The 15408-nt window shown below is 33.0% G+C and overlaps 1 protein-coding gene across 3 annotated transcripts in view; it reads right to left on the reverse strand.

Annotated features, from left to right (window-relative positions):
* NCAM2 (neural cell adhesion molecule 2) overlaps window positions 1–15408 on the reverse strand; it is a gene marked incomplete at both ends in the record, with an annotated part of 517101 nt that overhangs the window by 93653 nt on the left and 408040 nt on the right. For all 3 annotated transcript variants that reach the window (XM_080813028.1, XM_080813026.1, XM_080813027.1), the window contains 2 exons: window positions 8733–8829; window positions 13888–14075. In XM_080813028.1, coding sequence (XP_080669154.1) covers window positions 8733–8829; window positions 13888–14075 — 285 coding nt within the window. The remainder of the gene's footprint in view (window positions 1–8732; window positions 8830–13887; window positions 14076–15408) is intronic.

Consider the following 15408-nt stretch of genomic DNA (forward strand, 5'->3'; position numbering starts at 1 on the left):
ATAAAAAAAGCTTACTTTTTTTTTACACTAACACCCACCAAAACAAAAGAAAATCAATCCATCTTCCTGTTATACACACAGACACATACATACACACATACATACATTATATATATATGTATAAAGAATATATACATTCTATTATCTCCTTTTCTGGAACAGTGGACATTACCTTAAGATGTTAAGATGTTTGAGTTTACACTTATAAATTTTAGGTTATTTAGAGAAACATGGAAATTGGAAATTGGCCCATACCCTATACCATATTGAGATCAGTCTCTATAATATTGCCATCATAAAAGGAGCTTTCTGCTTTGTAACTAAAACCTCCAAACTTCCTTTGCTATATACATGATGTAGATGAATGCAAACATGCTAAATGTTTTTAAGGACATGCATAATTTGACCACCTCATTATTTTCCTATTCTCATCACCACCACTGATGTCCTCACACAATATGGCCTCCAGTCTCCCGTGATTGTGCAGTCCATGCTATTTCACAACATGGTACCCTTGATTCTTGACATTTCTCCCTTTCTTTTCAAGGGACCTGTTTCTACTCAGTCTTTCAAACTGAACTCAGAAGTTGACACCTGTTTGAAACCATCCCCAAGAATTCCAAAGGGAATTCCATTCTGTATTCCCAAGCATTTCATTTCATTTCATTGCATCCGTCTCTATCATGTATATAGCAAGGGAAGTTTGGAGTTTTTAGTTACAAAGCAGAAAGATCCTTTTATGATGGTAACATTATAGAGACTGATCTCAATATGGTACAGGGTATGGGCCAATTTCCAATTTCCATGTTTCTCTAAATGTAGATTTCTACCCTTCTTTTGTACTCTAACTTCAGTGTAAAGATCAGAGGCCATATATTACTCATCTCCTGATTCCCAAAGTCTAAAACAGTGCCTGGTACTTACTAGAAACTTATGATACACATGTTGAGTGAGTGAACTAACAAATGATTAAAAATTGATGCAAGCAGGGGCTCCTTGAAAATAATATCTAGCTATCCTAACTTTCTTTTCTTCCAGAGGAACCAGGGAATTACAAAATTAAGCTGATGTTATACATGGTTTCTGAAGGCACACAACAGTTTGCCTCATAGTTTTGGAAAAAAGAGAGCAAGACATAGACTTTTCCAGGCTAGTTAATAAAACTGATCATGTAAGAGAAACCTGGCTTTATATTCAGTTGAGGAAAGTTTGTTTCCAAATGAACCAACTTTCACCTGCTTTCAGGTTTTATGTAACAAGGGTCTGGATCAAATATGATTCAGTTGTAAGTATGTGCAGATTGATTATAATTCCATAAATACAGAATTTTGTTCAATGGATCCAGGTTAGCCTGTAAGCAGGTTACTCTTCCCAAAAATGACTTGATAGATTTCCCCATGACTTAGGTGAAAATACAGATGACCGCACTTTATGGTATTTTTGAATTAAATCAATCCTGGAAAGAGGGCTAAAACATTGACTTTGACAAGGTCTCAGTAGGTTAAAAAGATGAGTCCAAATGGACAAGATGAGATTTAATACAGTTAAGTAAAGGGTCCTGACTGAGGTTAAAATAAAAATCAATTGTGAACTCACTTAAGAGCAGTTTGTGTGAAAAAGATCCAGGACTAAAGGAAACAAATGGCAAAATGACCTGAAATTTTGTATCTTTTAATAGAAATATAGTGTCCAGTATAGGGGAGGTCATTACCACACAATCAAGTTTTACTCTGCATTGGTCTACAATTACCAGATCCATGTGATGTTGTTGTTGTTTTTCCCTAGACCTATGCATTATATCTAAAGAGACATTTAACAAACTGATTTTTACCCAAAGAAAAGTGACCAGTATGAACTAGAACTTGGCCATAGTAGTAGCCCGCTAGTATTTATTGAGTACATGCCCTGTGCTGGGGCTTTGAATTCATTTTCTCACTTAGTCTTCACACAGTTCTGCTCAGCTGGATCTTGGAGTGGCTTCTGTGGAGCACTGAAACCCCCTTCAGCACAGAACACCCATTCCCAACGTGAGATGTGTTGCCTGACAGCTTAGCAGAGTCTCTCCCCTAAAAGTGCCCAGGGAAAGGTGACTTTATCAGGAAAGCCTATCAACTAATGAGGCAAATGGGAGCTCATCATATTAAGATTTAATATGAAAAAGATTACAATTAATAGTTAAATATTACAAAGATGAAATGAAGTAAGAAAGTTAAAATTATGAATGAAATAATTTGATAATCTTTAAAAGTTAGATTAAAATTCTTTTGAGAAGAACTTTAAAAATACACGTATACGTATATAGACGACCTTGTCAGATCACGACTATTAGAAGTGGAAAAATGTGAGGAAGGAATGATAATTGTTAACTATATTGTTACAATTTGATTCACCTTTATGTGTTCTATATTTTTAATTTTCTCTAAGATGAGTATTTAAATCAAAAAAGAAAATATGTTTCTAGCTAGAAAAAAAGATTTTCACCCTAAGAAGTGCACTTGAAAAAAAAAAAAAAAACTGTTGAAGAAGTTTTTTTAAAAAACTCTCTGTCCCTCTCTTCATCTAATTGTATTTATATGTGGTATTTTAATAAAAAAGTTAATATAGCAAAATTGGTTATCAGACACATATGGGAAATATCTGATATTTCCCATATATTGTAGTTTTCTAAAGATAGAATATAAACCAAAGAGGGCTGAACCAATCCTTGCTCCTGAATATGAAGCCAGGGCTTAATATTAGGAAGACCCTGTTCATGGTTTTTCTAATTTAATTCAAGCACAGTTAAATATAATTTATTTAAAAAAGTCATTTGAAAAATGGACATAAGTTCCTTGATATTAATTGTGAGAATGTAAAAACAAAAATGGAGTTAAAATTAGGACTTGGCCAATTAAGACCATGTGTAGGAAGTAGGACCAGAGGAAAAAAAGACGTTGCCTTCTCACTGACCCTTTACTCATAGGAGACCTTTGACCTAGCCAATATTTTATCCAACTTATTATTTAAATCATCACATAATAAATATAATAATAATAAATTGTGGTTTTACATATTTTTGCTAATTTCTGAATGTATCTTTTTTCTGTAAAATAAGTCTAATTTCTCATGTACGTCTTTGAGCTACTTTGAGAATTATGTTGATGACTACTCAGGATTCAGGTTAACTAACCACTCCTATGCGTCTTCTTGCTAGAGCTTTATCAAGCTTTTTTTTTTTTTTCCCCAGCAGAGATAGAAGCAAATGCAGTGGGAAGCATAGAGGTGAAATATCCAGCTTACAAATATAAGTGGTATCTATATGACAATTCCCATACATTGCTGTACCACACACTTCCATATCCTGCCAAATTAAGACTAGATCACCATTATTAAGAATAGTACTATTGGGGGACACCTGGGTGGCTCAGTGGGTTAAAGCCTCTGTCTTCGGCTCAGGTCATGATCTCAGGGTCCTGGGATTGGGCCCCACGTCGGGCTCTCTGCTCAGCGGGGAGCCTGCTTCCCTTCCTCTCTCTCTGACTGCCTTTCTGCCTGCTTGTGGTCTCTGTCAAATAAATAAAAAAATCTTAAAAAAAAAAAAAAAGAATAGTACTATTGGGCACCTGGGTGGCTCAGTCATTAAGCATCTGCCTTTGACTCTGGTCATGATCCTGAGGCTCTGGGATCAAGACCCACATTGAGGCAATCAGGCTCCCTGCTTGGCGGGAAGCCTGCTTCTCCCTCTCCCACTACCCCTGCTTGTGTTCCCTCTCTCGCTGTGTCTCTTTGTGTCAAAGAAATAAATAAAATCTTTAAAAAAAAATAACAGTACTATTATCATATTTCTAAAACATTTAAAAAGATGTCTAAATAAATTACTATATTTTAGAGTAAAAATTAGGCCTCTACATTCAAAAACACCAGTTGTCTGTGAATCAATGATTATTTAATATGCAAAAATTCTTTTAACTATTTTAAAACCATTTATAAGATCACATATAGAAACGATGTATGCACACACAAAAAAGATTTTTTTTTTCAAGAATGCTAGCTATATTCAAAAGTTATGTTGCTTTTCTGAAGTTGCTATATTTAGGTATTTGTTTGTTGTCCTTAGTTTCCCTTTTTTTTTTTTTAAGTAGGCTCCACACCCAGTGTGGAGTCTAAGGCAAAGCTTGAACTCACAACCCCAAGATCAAGACCTGAGCTGATTTCAAAAGTCGGACACTTAACCAACAGAGCCACCCAGGTGCCCCACTCATTTTTAAAAACATAATTTTATATTTTTAGAAAATTTGTAAGACTACTGCACAGAACTTATCTTTTTAATGTGGGCCATTTAGAGTAAGTTGACATGGTGCCAACTTAAGTGTGTATTTACCATAACAAAACTCTCTCTTACAAAAACTCTAGAAAACAATTAAATTACCATCTAATCCAAAGACTACAGTCAAATTTCACCTATCATCCCAGTGATGTCCTTTATAACAAAAGATGCAGGCATGGCACTTATTTGTTATTTATCTTTATTGTCCTTTAATACAGAAAGTTTCCTTAATCATTCCTTTGCATGGCTTTGACACTTTGGAGGCACCTCAGTTCAGATTTGCTTTCCCTTTCCTCATACTAGATTCTGATTATGCATTTTTGGCAGGAAAATTATAATTGTTATTCTGTGTTTTTCTCGTTGCCTATTTCTGGTAGCTTCCAAGTTTAATTTTCTCATTACTGGTGATGCTATTTTTGATCACTTAATTAAAGTGGGATCTGGTAGGCTTACGACTATAATGTTGCTGTTTTCCCTTTGTAATTAAAAAATAATTTGAGGATAGAGACTTCAAAAGTATTTCAATTTATTTTTTTTTTATCATTTAACTTGCTAAATTTTTTTTCAACATATACCTGCATTAGCAACCATTGATGCCCCTCAGGTGAATTCATTTGTATTATGGTATTTGTTAAAAATGGTTGATGGATACTTTTTTTAAATTTCTTTTCCTCCTAGCAAAACACATTGTTCCAGACTTATCTTGTACTTTCCTTGTCCCACTCCTAGAATCAGCCATTTTTACAAGAAACCTTAGTTACTTTTAGTATTTAGAAACCCCAAAATGTGGCTGCCAGCCATATTTGGTCTTTGCTGCTGAGGTGCTTGGAGAGCTCAAGTCCTCTCTGTGGATACAGCTGGCTGAGAAATTGTTTTCTTTTCTTTCTTTCTTTCTTTCTTTCTTTCTTTTTTTTTTAAATTTCAAGTTTTTATTTAAATTTTAGTTAGTTACCACATACAGTAAAATTGGTTTCAGGTGTAGAATTGGTAAAATTGGTTTCAGGTGTAGAATTTAGTAATTCATCATTTCCATATACAGAAATTGCTTTCTAAGTAAGATTCCTGACAAAAAGAAGTTCCTTGTGGAAATGACTGAGCGCACACACACACACACACACACCCCTTTACTTCTTTTCCCCTGTCTGTATCTACCTACATACATTAAAACCAGACTTCACACCAATAACTCCAATACCCAACCATTATCCCAGGGTCATTCCAGTTTTTGTATTTTTATGTAATTGCTGATGTTACCCATGTGCTTGCAGACATGAATCATCCATCATTCACCCTACCACTTTACTTGGACCCCCCTTACACTGATTAGGTTCCAACATTCCTCTCTGGGTTGCTGTTTCTATCTTGCCACATGCAAATCCTTCTTACCTGCCCAGACTCCAACACCCCACACTAGACCACTGAACCCCCCTTTAGTCTATTAACTCTGCTAAGGGTCTGATGCCCTATGATAGGCTGTTGCGCCCCCACCTGCATACAGATGTCTATTGTGCTCAGATGTAAGACTTAACTATAAAGGAGATTAAAAAGGAAGGAAAAGAAAAAAGAAAAAAAAAGATTTTGAAACAAAGGAAGTTAAAAAGTGTTTTCTTCCTATAGTTTTCTCAGAATATATAACACATAATTTCATGTGCAGTTGTTGCTGTTTTAATTCATTGCCCTTTTAAATCAAAGTAATCTGTTACAACATAAAATAACACATGCCAAATGATCTGGGCCTTTTACTAGGTCAGATAGGCCAATGAGATACTGAGCTGTGATACTGACATCTATCTTGAAATATTTAAATATCTACATAACATTTCTCTTACATTTTATTTAAAATTACATTGCACTTTCATTGTTCAAATTCTTCAGGAAAGACTAAATTTTGTAAGCATTAGATAAAGAGGTCCCATCAAAGGAATAATGTTTATTACTGCTGATGTTTAAATATATGTTTCCCATCTAAGGCTCAGGGTCTAATTTATTTTTATATCTCTGTTACAATTTCAGTCGAATCTATCTCTTTCTGAAACAAATTTTAGGTATGTATTTGTCACAAAATTTTGAAACACTAGGAAAGTTGCAGTATTCAAGAAATATTTCCAATAACATTTTAGCTCTTAGCTTGAGGGAACATTTTCTTTCTTTTTTTTTTTATGGTTAGGCTGAGAGAAACTCATTAAGTTAGTATCTTCATTAGGAGGACAGGTATCAAATATATTTTTCAGTGAAAAATGTCACAGTAAGAAATATCAGATATGTGGGCGCATGGATGGTTCAGGTTCAGTCCGCTGGGTGTCTGCCTTCGACTTGGGTCATGATCTCAGGATGCTGGAATCCAGCCCCACATCGGAGAGCCTGCTTCTCCCTCTGCCCTTCCCCCCTGTTTGTGTGCTCTCTTTCTCTCTAATAAATAAATGAAATCTTTAAAAAAAAGTGTTAGATATAAATGTATACAGACACTAAATATTTCCTGAGAATTTAATAAGATATCAAAATCTCATGAATATAATGTTCTATTTTTTGTATTTTTTCCAGAATTATAAGTACTTAAAAATTTTTAAAAATCTGGTCATTAGCAAGTTTACCTATACAAACCTACATCATTTGTAAGAAAGCAATGTAAAATTGTATATCAGTATTAATATAACTGTATATACATATGCTGATCACATATTTGGTTATTATCTATAAAAAAGTTCATAAAAATTCTATAAAAAATTAGAAGAAAATTTGCCTAATTTCCTGAGGCTTGGAATTAATGTAAATAGTGAATGCTTCTGATCAGTAAAGATCATGCTCACTTCAATTTATTATCAGTGAATTTTTATATGATTTAGCACATTTCATTTTCCTAGAATTTAATTGCTTGTGTAATGGTTTATTCATATCCCTAAATGTGGATAGTCTACATCCTATGATTTTCACTGAGATTAATTTTCTTTTCTTTTTTTCTTAAATTTTACTTATTTATTTGAGACAGAGAGAAGAGAGACATAGATAGCTAGAGAGAGCACTACTGGGGAGGAGATGGAGAAGCAGGCTCCCCACTGAGGAGGGAGCCAAATGCAGGGCTCATCCCAGGACCCGTGGATCATGACCTGAGCCAAAAGCAGTGGCTTAACAGACTGAGCCACCCAGGCACCCCTGAGATTAATTTTTTTTTTTTTAAGCAGGCTCCCCACTGAGCAGAGATCCCGATGCGGGGCTTGATCCCAGGACCCTGAGATCATGACCAGAGCCGAAGGCAGAGGCTTTAAACCACTGAGCCATCCAGGCACCCCGAGATTAATTTTCTAAAGACTTCATGGTAGATGATATATAGTTGTTATTTCCTTTCTTCCTTAATTCCTTCCTCCCTCCTTTTCTCCCTAAATTCCCTCTTATCTCAATATTTTCCTTCCTCCTTTCTTCCCTTAAGCCCTTTCACACAACCCCTTCTCTCCCTTCTCTAGTGTAGCAAAACCTGAACTGGAGAGGAAGAGATTTCAGTTACATAATAATTTGAGTATTATTAGCTTTGTAAACTTTTAAATTTCCCTTTTGGTCTTTCTAACTAATGGCATGACTTTACATATCAACAGAAGTAAATATATTTCTTAATGAAAATTATAGTTATATACTAGAACTCTACTTAAAAAACATTAAAAATATTCTTGTGGAAACTACTTATTCTATTAAAACATAACAACCCAAAAAAATAACATTACAATAATTTTCTGATATTTCTCTATGTAGTTCTAAAAGGCAAAAATCATGTTTTTGTATCTTCTGAGTTATGCGAAATATACTACAATGTATACTTTCAGACTTCCAATTGGTCTTACAAAAACATAATGCAAATTCTAGAAATAAATATGTGTGTTATATATAACTTATTTATATAACTAAAAACAAAAATTTCTGGTTAAAATGAATCTTATCTACATGTTATTATTTTGATATCTTTAAGCTTTTGGGGAAGAACTAGAATGTTTTCATATATAAAATGAAACACTTTTCAGTGAAAGTTATATAACTCTAAATTTTCAATTTGCCTTAAAAATAAGCTATTCTTTGTACTTTCAAGTTTAGGATTTTAAGATAGGTGAATTTTAGTTTATTTTCTCTCAAGATGTCTTTTTAAATTTTTTGATAGGATTCTTACTCAACATAAAATATAATTTGCTTTAAGACATACCTTTTTTACTTCTTTTGTAGATGGCTCACTTGTAAAGTTGGGTGATCAGAATCATGGCTTAAAATCAATCTTGATTAGTAAATATGTTCTAAGTCCTCACTATCTGTCAGACGCAACTGTTCTAAATTTTTAAGCACTGGTTCATTCTTCCTAATAATAACCTATATCATGACTTACTAAAATGAAGCTATTTGCTTATAGAAATATTTTATGAGGTCTCAGAAATTGTTGTGCTATACTTACCAGCCAAAGCAAGAATATATTCTTGAAATCTTGTTCCTATACGGTTAGTGGCTGTGCAATTATATCGTCCAAAGTCATTGTCAGATGTAGGTGCTATCTAAAATAAGCATAATAATAGAGGTTTAACAATTTTAAAACAAAATCATGGTATTCTAAAATAGATTCTATTATCCCCACCATCTTCACACTTGCTCAATTATTCACAACATCTTGCCATAACTCTTTTATGCATCGCACCCCTTTAAGATGCAATGCATGGACCTATATTTTCACAGGACTCGGTGAAATATAGTTTAACTCTTAATTTATTTGGTAGACAAATGCGATCATTTTATTATATCTATTGAATAGAAAAAGTCATTAGATATTTGTGTATGGAAAGCTCAGAAAGTGGCTCAGTTTGAAAAATATATATTATGCAATTGCCGCAGACATGAACTTGAAAACAGAACACTGTACCAAAAGTATGGTTAATTAACCCTTTGTTTTCTCTTTTAGACTAAAGTCAAGCAGATTTAAAGGTCATGAAAGGCTGGAAATATATCAGCTTTTTTTCCCCTCTCATGATTTTATTGAATATAAAATATTAATGAAGGATGAGGACTTACTTATCCTAAGAAAGAAAGAAAGAAAGAAAGAAAGAAAAAGGATGGAAGGAAGGAAGAAAAAGAATCTTTCCAGGTATGTATTTTGCTAGAAAATGTTGCCCTTGTGTAGCAATCCCTGTAGACAGGCACATTATCTTGATGGCTAATAATAGTATCTTGCCTCCATTTCTGTTCAATTCCTATCATTCTCTTTCAGTTTAGGTGGAAAATAGCTGACCTCAGTCCTTACACGTTTGAAATCTGTAATTAAGTTAACCTTCCAGGAATCTATTGCTGAACATTGGGGCCAACCCTGTAATTCTAATGTACCGAAATTCTGAAGTATCAATTCAGAAAAGAGATTTGATGATAGTAATAGATACAATTTTCAATCCCAGTAACTATTATTAAGAGAGAATATGCTTACAACAAGAGTTGCTGTTAATTTCAACTCTATCCCAAAAAGGGGGGTAAATGATTTTGTGGTAATGGAAGGCTCTTAACTAAAAGTGTAATTTTGAGGTCCATTGAAGATGATAATTCTGAAAAAGTACAAAAAAGATGTGCCATTCATTTCCTGGTTAGCTGTCTATCTAGGAACAGATCGTAAGTTTAAGGACTAGAGACTTTAACCATTCTTTTGTAAGTACTCCTGAGTGATTAAAACATTCATTTTTCTTATATTCAGCTTTTAATAAACCAAGCTAACTTGACTTGGCCATAATTTTACTAGTGAAAAAAGAATCTACCCCCAACATTTCTACATTTTGCAGGCATAGGAGAGTTATTTGCACAGTCCATAGGGAACAATGTGCACTGAATTGATAAAATACAGACAGGATCACCATGACAAAGAGTCAGGACTATCGTGCAGCCCCTCAATATTAAGCAAGCATTTTAAATAGCCAGTTTCATTGGAACAACTTTTAAAAGGCTCAATTCAGGGTTTTTTCATTTGTTGGTTTGTTTTCTGTTCCTGGAAGTTGACCTATCAAAGATAAAAGTTTCACAGTTTTATCTGAAATAATTTCTTTATTATGTTGTATGATTAACAAATTCAGAAAACACCTCTAGTAGTACAGATTTAAAAAAAAAAAGAAAAAAAAGCCCACAGACCTAGATATAACCTGGCAAATCATGATCCCTGCTGCATAGTTGATGTGTCCTAGGAAAGCAATGTGAATGCAACATTCAATAGTGACTTTATGACCAAGCCCAGTTCAATGAAATGATAGGTAATTTATCAAAAAATAAAATATAATACAGCAAAGGTATGTTATAAAGCATTAGTTTAAAAATATTCACATGTTTAAAATATACCAATTATTGCTGATATTTATCCAGGAAGTGCTAGGAACACCCACATATGACTCCACTTTTTTCACATTTTAGTACGCAGGTAAAATAATTCAAGATTACTTAAGCTGGTGGGCCTTAATAGTACATAATATATTGATCAACAAATATAATTTTGAACTTCAAAATATGAGCTAGGAGTACAATGCTAATAAAGGAGTTCTCTAGTTGTTTTCCTAAACTTTTATAAACTTCCTCTTTCTATGTGTTCCATAGTGAGAAAATCAGATATTTAATAGTTAGCTTTTTACTTATGATAAAGAACAACACTACAGATGATCAAAAGCACAATATTACTCCAATCAACCTATTAGAAAGTTCCTACATCAATGTTTGTCCATATATTAAAATGTTAGCTTATTACCTTATTACCTTAGGAAGTGCTCAGGAAAAAAAAAAAAAAAAGGTTGACTTTTACAGATTATTTTATTAGCACCAATCCAAAGGATTTATGGAATATTCTGTTATGTTTTAAAATTCATAAATTTAAAAGACTGAATTACATGTTTGCTCAATGAAAAAGGAAAAACTTTAAAAATCAATTCAAGAAATCTGTTATTGACCAATTTATTATCAACTGCACACTTTATTTTTGTATATTGTATTATATGTTCTTAAGAATTAGCAATTATGTGACTACTATAATAATTCCTAAGCAAAAAAATAATAATTTACTATCCTAAGCAAATATGTATGCTATTAATTTAAAATCTGTAATGCTTATCATGACTTTTTTTTGGCAGTTATTGTCATTTTGTTTCATTTTAAGTTGTATTAGCTACCCACTAGTTATTTATTCAGGGTTTTAATTTAATTTTAAAAAATAGTATACACTGGGGCACCTGGGTGGCTCAGTGGGTTAAGCCTCTGCCTTCGGCTCGGGTCATGATCTCAGGGTCCTGGGATCGAGCCCCACATCGGGCTCTCTGCTCAGCGGGAAGCCTGCTTCCTCCTCTCTCTGTCTGCCTCTCTGCCTACTTGTGCTCTCTCTCTCTGTCAAATAAATAAATAAACAAACAAAATCTTAAAAAAAAATAGTACACACATAAAAAGTGTATATTCAAGGTAAATGCTCTTTTTTTTTAAGATTTTATTTATTTGTCAAAGAGAAAGAGAGCACAGACGGGGGAGTGGCAAGCAGAGGGAGAAGCAGGCTCCCCGCTGAGCAAGGAGCCAGATGTGGGACTCAATCCCAGGACCCTGGGTTCATGACCCTAGCCAAAGGCAGCTGCCCAACCAACTGAGCCACCTAGGCATCCCAAGGTCAATGCTTTTCAACCAATAAATCATGTAGTCTATAAAAACAAAAACTGCTTAGTTTTTACTTTGGGTGGAGAGGAATGCCATTTAGGCAGAAGATTAAATAATGTGAGAGCTTTATATGAATAAAATATTTAAATATAAAATGTTTAAAATATTTAAATGTCAGATATATAACACATTGCTTAATGACTACGGGGAATTACAAGCTATCCCAGAAACTGAAAAGTGGTAAAATGAACAAAGCAGAAATTACAGATTAGTCACTTAAACATAAATGAACTTAAATCTACCTATTAGGGAATAAATTGTGTCACCCCCACAAAATAAATATGTTGAAACCCTAACTTCTAATGTTATTTGGAGATAGGGTCTTTAAGGAAGTAACTGAGATTAAATGAGGTCATAAACATGAGCCCTGATGTCCTTATAGGAAGACAAGACATCACAGTTCTCTCGTTATGTGCATGATTAGAGGCCACACCTGCACCCAAGGACAGAAATTTCACCAAAACCCAACCCTCTGGCACCTTGATCCTGGACTTCTAGCCTACAGAAACATGTGGGGGGAAGGAGGTTACTTTATTTAAGCTACCTGGTCTGTGGTATTCATTATGGCAGCCTGAACAAAGTACCCAAAACTGAAGTTAAACCTCACCTCACTTTTTAACTAGTTAAAAACCTAAATTTTATGTTAAATCTAACCAAGTTTCTTTGTGAAATTGACCTCTGTGTCAATTCGCCAATAGTTCTTCTAATAAAGTTACAAAGTAACCAATTTAAATTCAAACAAATTTAGACACCACCCATCCCAAGGTGTTTAAATCCTTTGGAATGGGTGGTATGCACAGATATTTGCCTTACTGATATTTTATAGTATATGTATTTGTTGGGCATGTAAGTGATAGTCAAAGTCTTTCTGCCCTAGGCCTAGAAAATCAATATAAAATAATAGTTCCTTTTAGAGTCCTACCCTCTTATCTTTTTGGCTTTATTAATAAATAAGTAAAATAAAATACAAAATCAAAAAGAAAGAAACAGAGTCAGTTATCCAAATATTTGGGGAAATGATGGCTAAGTCTTTCTGTCAACCAAATTTTTCATGAAGTCCAATTACCAGGTAGAAAAGTAAATATGGCACCAATGAGAACACCTTTAAGTTAATGCATTGAGTGTCAAATGTTATTTTAAAACATGACTTTTTAAAATGAATGTAAATTGAATTACAGTGAAAAACATAGCATCTTTTCAGCTAAATAAGGCTATTTGAGAGAGCTTCCCAATTATACTGAAAACAGGAAGAATTGGAAGGGTTCATGATTGTGATCATAGACACAAAAACTTTGGGAATTGATACACACACACATAATCTACAATTAATAAATAAAAGGTATTGTATTCAAACAGAATTTAAAGGCCAGGCACTTGGCAGTATAAAGACAATTATCTATAATCTTAATTTAAAATATAAAATGAAGTGAGGCATTGAACAAGTAAATCTGGTTTATTTAGAAACTTGTAAATATGCACCCACCAAAAAGTTATGTATGCGTCTTAGATGGAGGGCATAATCTCAGAATCAATAACTAGTATCAGCAACACTTTTGGCCCTTAATAACTGATGAATTACTCATTCCCTCACCCTATTTTTTCCTGATATAAGTTTTTTCCAAAAAAAATTATGAAAAATAATGGCTTTTACCATAGACTCTTTTTTATACAAGAGTGAGATATTATTAATCATTAATGGTCCATGATCTAAATGCACAAAATTTCCTTTTTAAGTAAATACACATGAAAGAGACACAATAGCATTTGTATGTTTATATATATATTATGTAATATAAATGTATACTATATAGTTGTATTTATATCAACATTTTATATACATTCTAAAATACTGGGTGACTGCTAAAATAATACAACTTATTCATATGTGCATGAAGACTTACCTCTAATATCATCTTTCTCCCTGCACTATATGTCTTTAAATTAGTGATGTTTTTAGCTGGCAGGACTAATTTCTCTTTTCTCCAATGGACTGATGCTGGTGGGTTAGATTTCACATCACAGCTTATATTGATCGGGTTTCCTTCCCAAGAGTAATAAATTGTTTGGTTTGATATAAACTTGGGAGCATCTGTAAAGCAAAACAATATAACATTTAGAGACCTCTTCTTTAAGATAAATAATCACTTGATTAGTATGAACAACAGTAATTACTGCTTGAGTGCAAAAAGAAGCCACAGAAATTCTAATGTCATATATTTAATGCGTGACATGAAAACTCATGAAAATATGTTATTTGACTGTTTCATTAAATAAGTTTAATTAATATACAAATATTAAAAGTTGGCCAATTATTAAAGTATGAAAGATTAATGTTCAGAGTTAATTTTGCTTTTGATAATCTGACAAAAATTATCTACTCAGTTAATTAATAGGTATCTACATATTTGAAATCTGTTTCTGGAACAGATAACCTCTAATTATAAAATGTGAGTTCAGCATAACAAAATCAGTGGTCTTGGGTCATTTTTAAATCTTGTCTTACTCATATAATTTTTCTATGAGATATTTTTTAACAGATAGAAAATCTAAGTTGAAATGTCAATATCACAATTAAGAAACAAGTTTTTCCCGGAATATCATTTCCAGTTTTAATTAAACAAGAGATAATTTCTTTTAAATACACAAAGTTGATTTGAAGACCAATCAGGTCCTATGAAGCCCTGCCAATTCTCCATAGCCTACCTCAGACCTCTATAAAAACAGTTAAGAGAAAACAGACAATATTATTATATTATTTTTTTGAAATAACCTAATTGTGAAGACACACAAACATGATTTTTAGCCTTGCTCCATTCTAGAATGATGATGTAGCACAAATGCCAATCAACCATAGCCTTTTTGAGTCTCAGTAGTTAACAGCATAATTATTTGAAATAATTGATCTTTAAAATTTTTAAATAAAAGCAAAGTCCTATATAAAGTGGTAGCTAAAATGTTGCTGATATTTATATTATTATTGTCACTAATATTAACTACTATTAACACTAATATTAACTACTACTAAAACTTAATATCACCTCATAAAATATCAACTTCAGTAATTTAACTTAAATGTTTTGTTTTACGAACGCTAAGAACTTAAAAATGAGTTACACCAATTTTGTTGTATATGATTTTATAGAAGATACATAAGAATTATAATCTGTAATACAAATGCACAAGTAATTGAAAAAATCTTGTCCTATATTTGTTTTAGTGTATGTTTATAATGTCAATCTCACACAGAGGTATGAAATATTAATTGACTGTTTCCTATCTAAGACAGTGAGATATGCATTAAGTTCTGTCTTATCTTTCCAATAACCTTGTGAGGAAGGTATTATCCTGTTGTAAGCATGAAGGATCTGGAGTAAGAGCTGTCAAGTTTACTCCAGCTTTACATCGTAGGTCTAGGATATGAA

The sequence above is a fragment of the Martes martes genome, assembly GCF_963455335.1.
Source record: "Martes martes genome assembly, chromosome: 1".
Classification (NCBI taxonomy): domain Eukaryota; kingdom Metazoa; phylum Chordata; class Mammalia; order Carnivora; family Mustelidae; genus Martes; species Martes martes.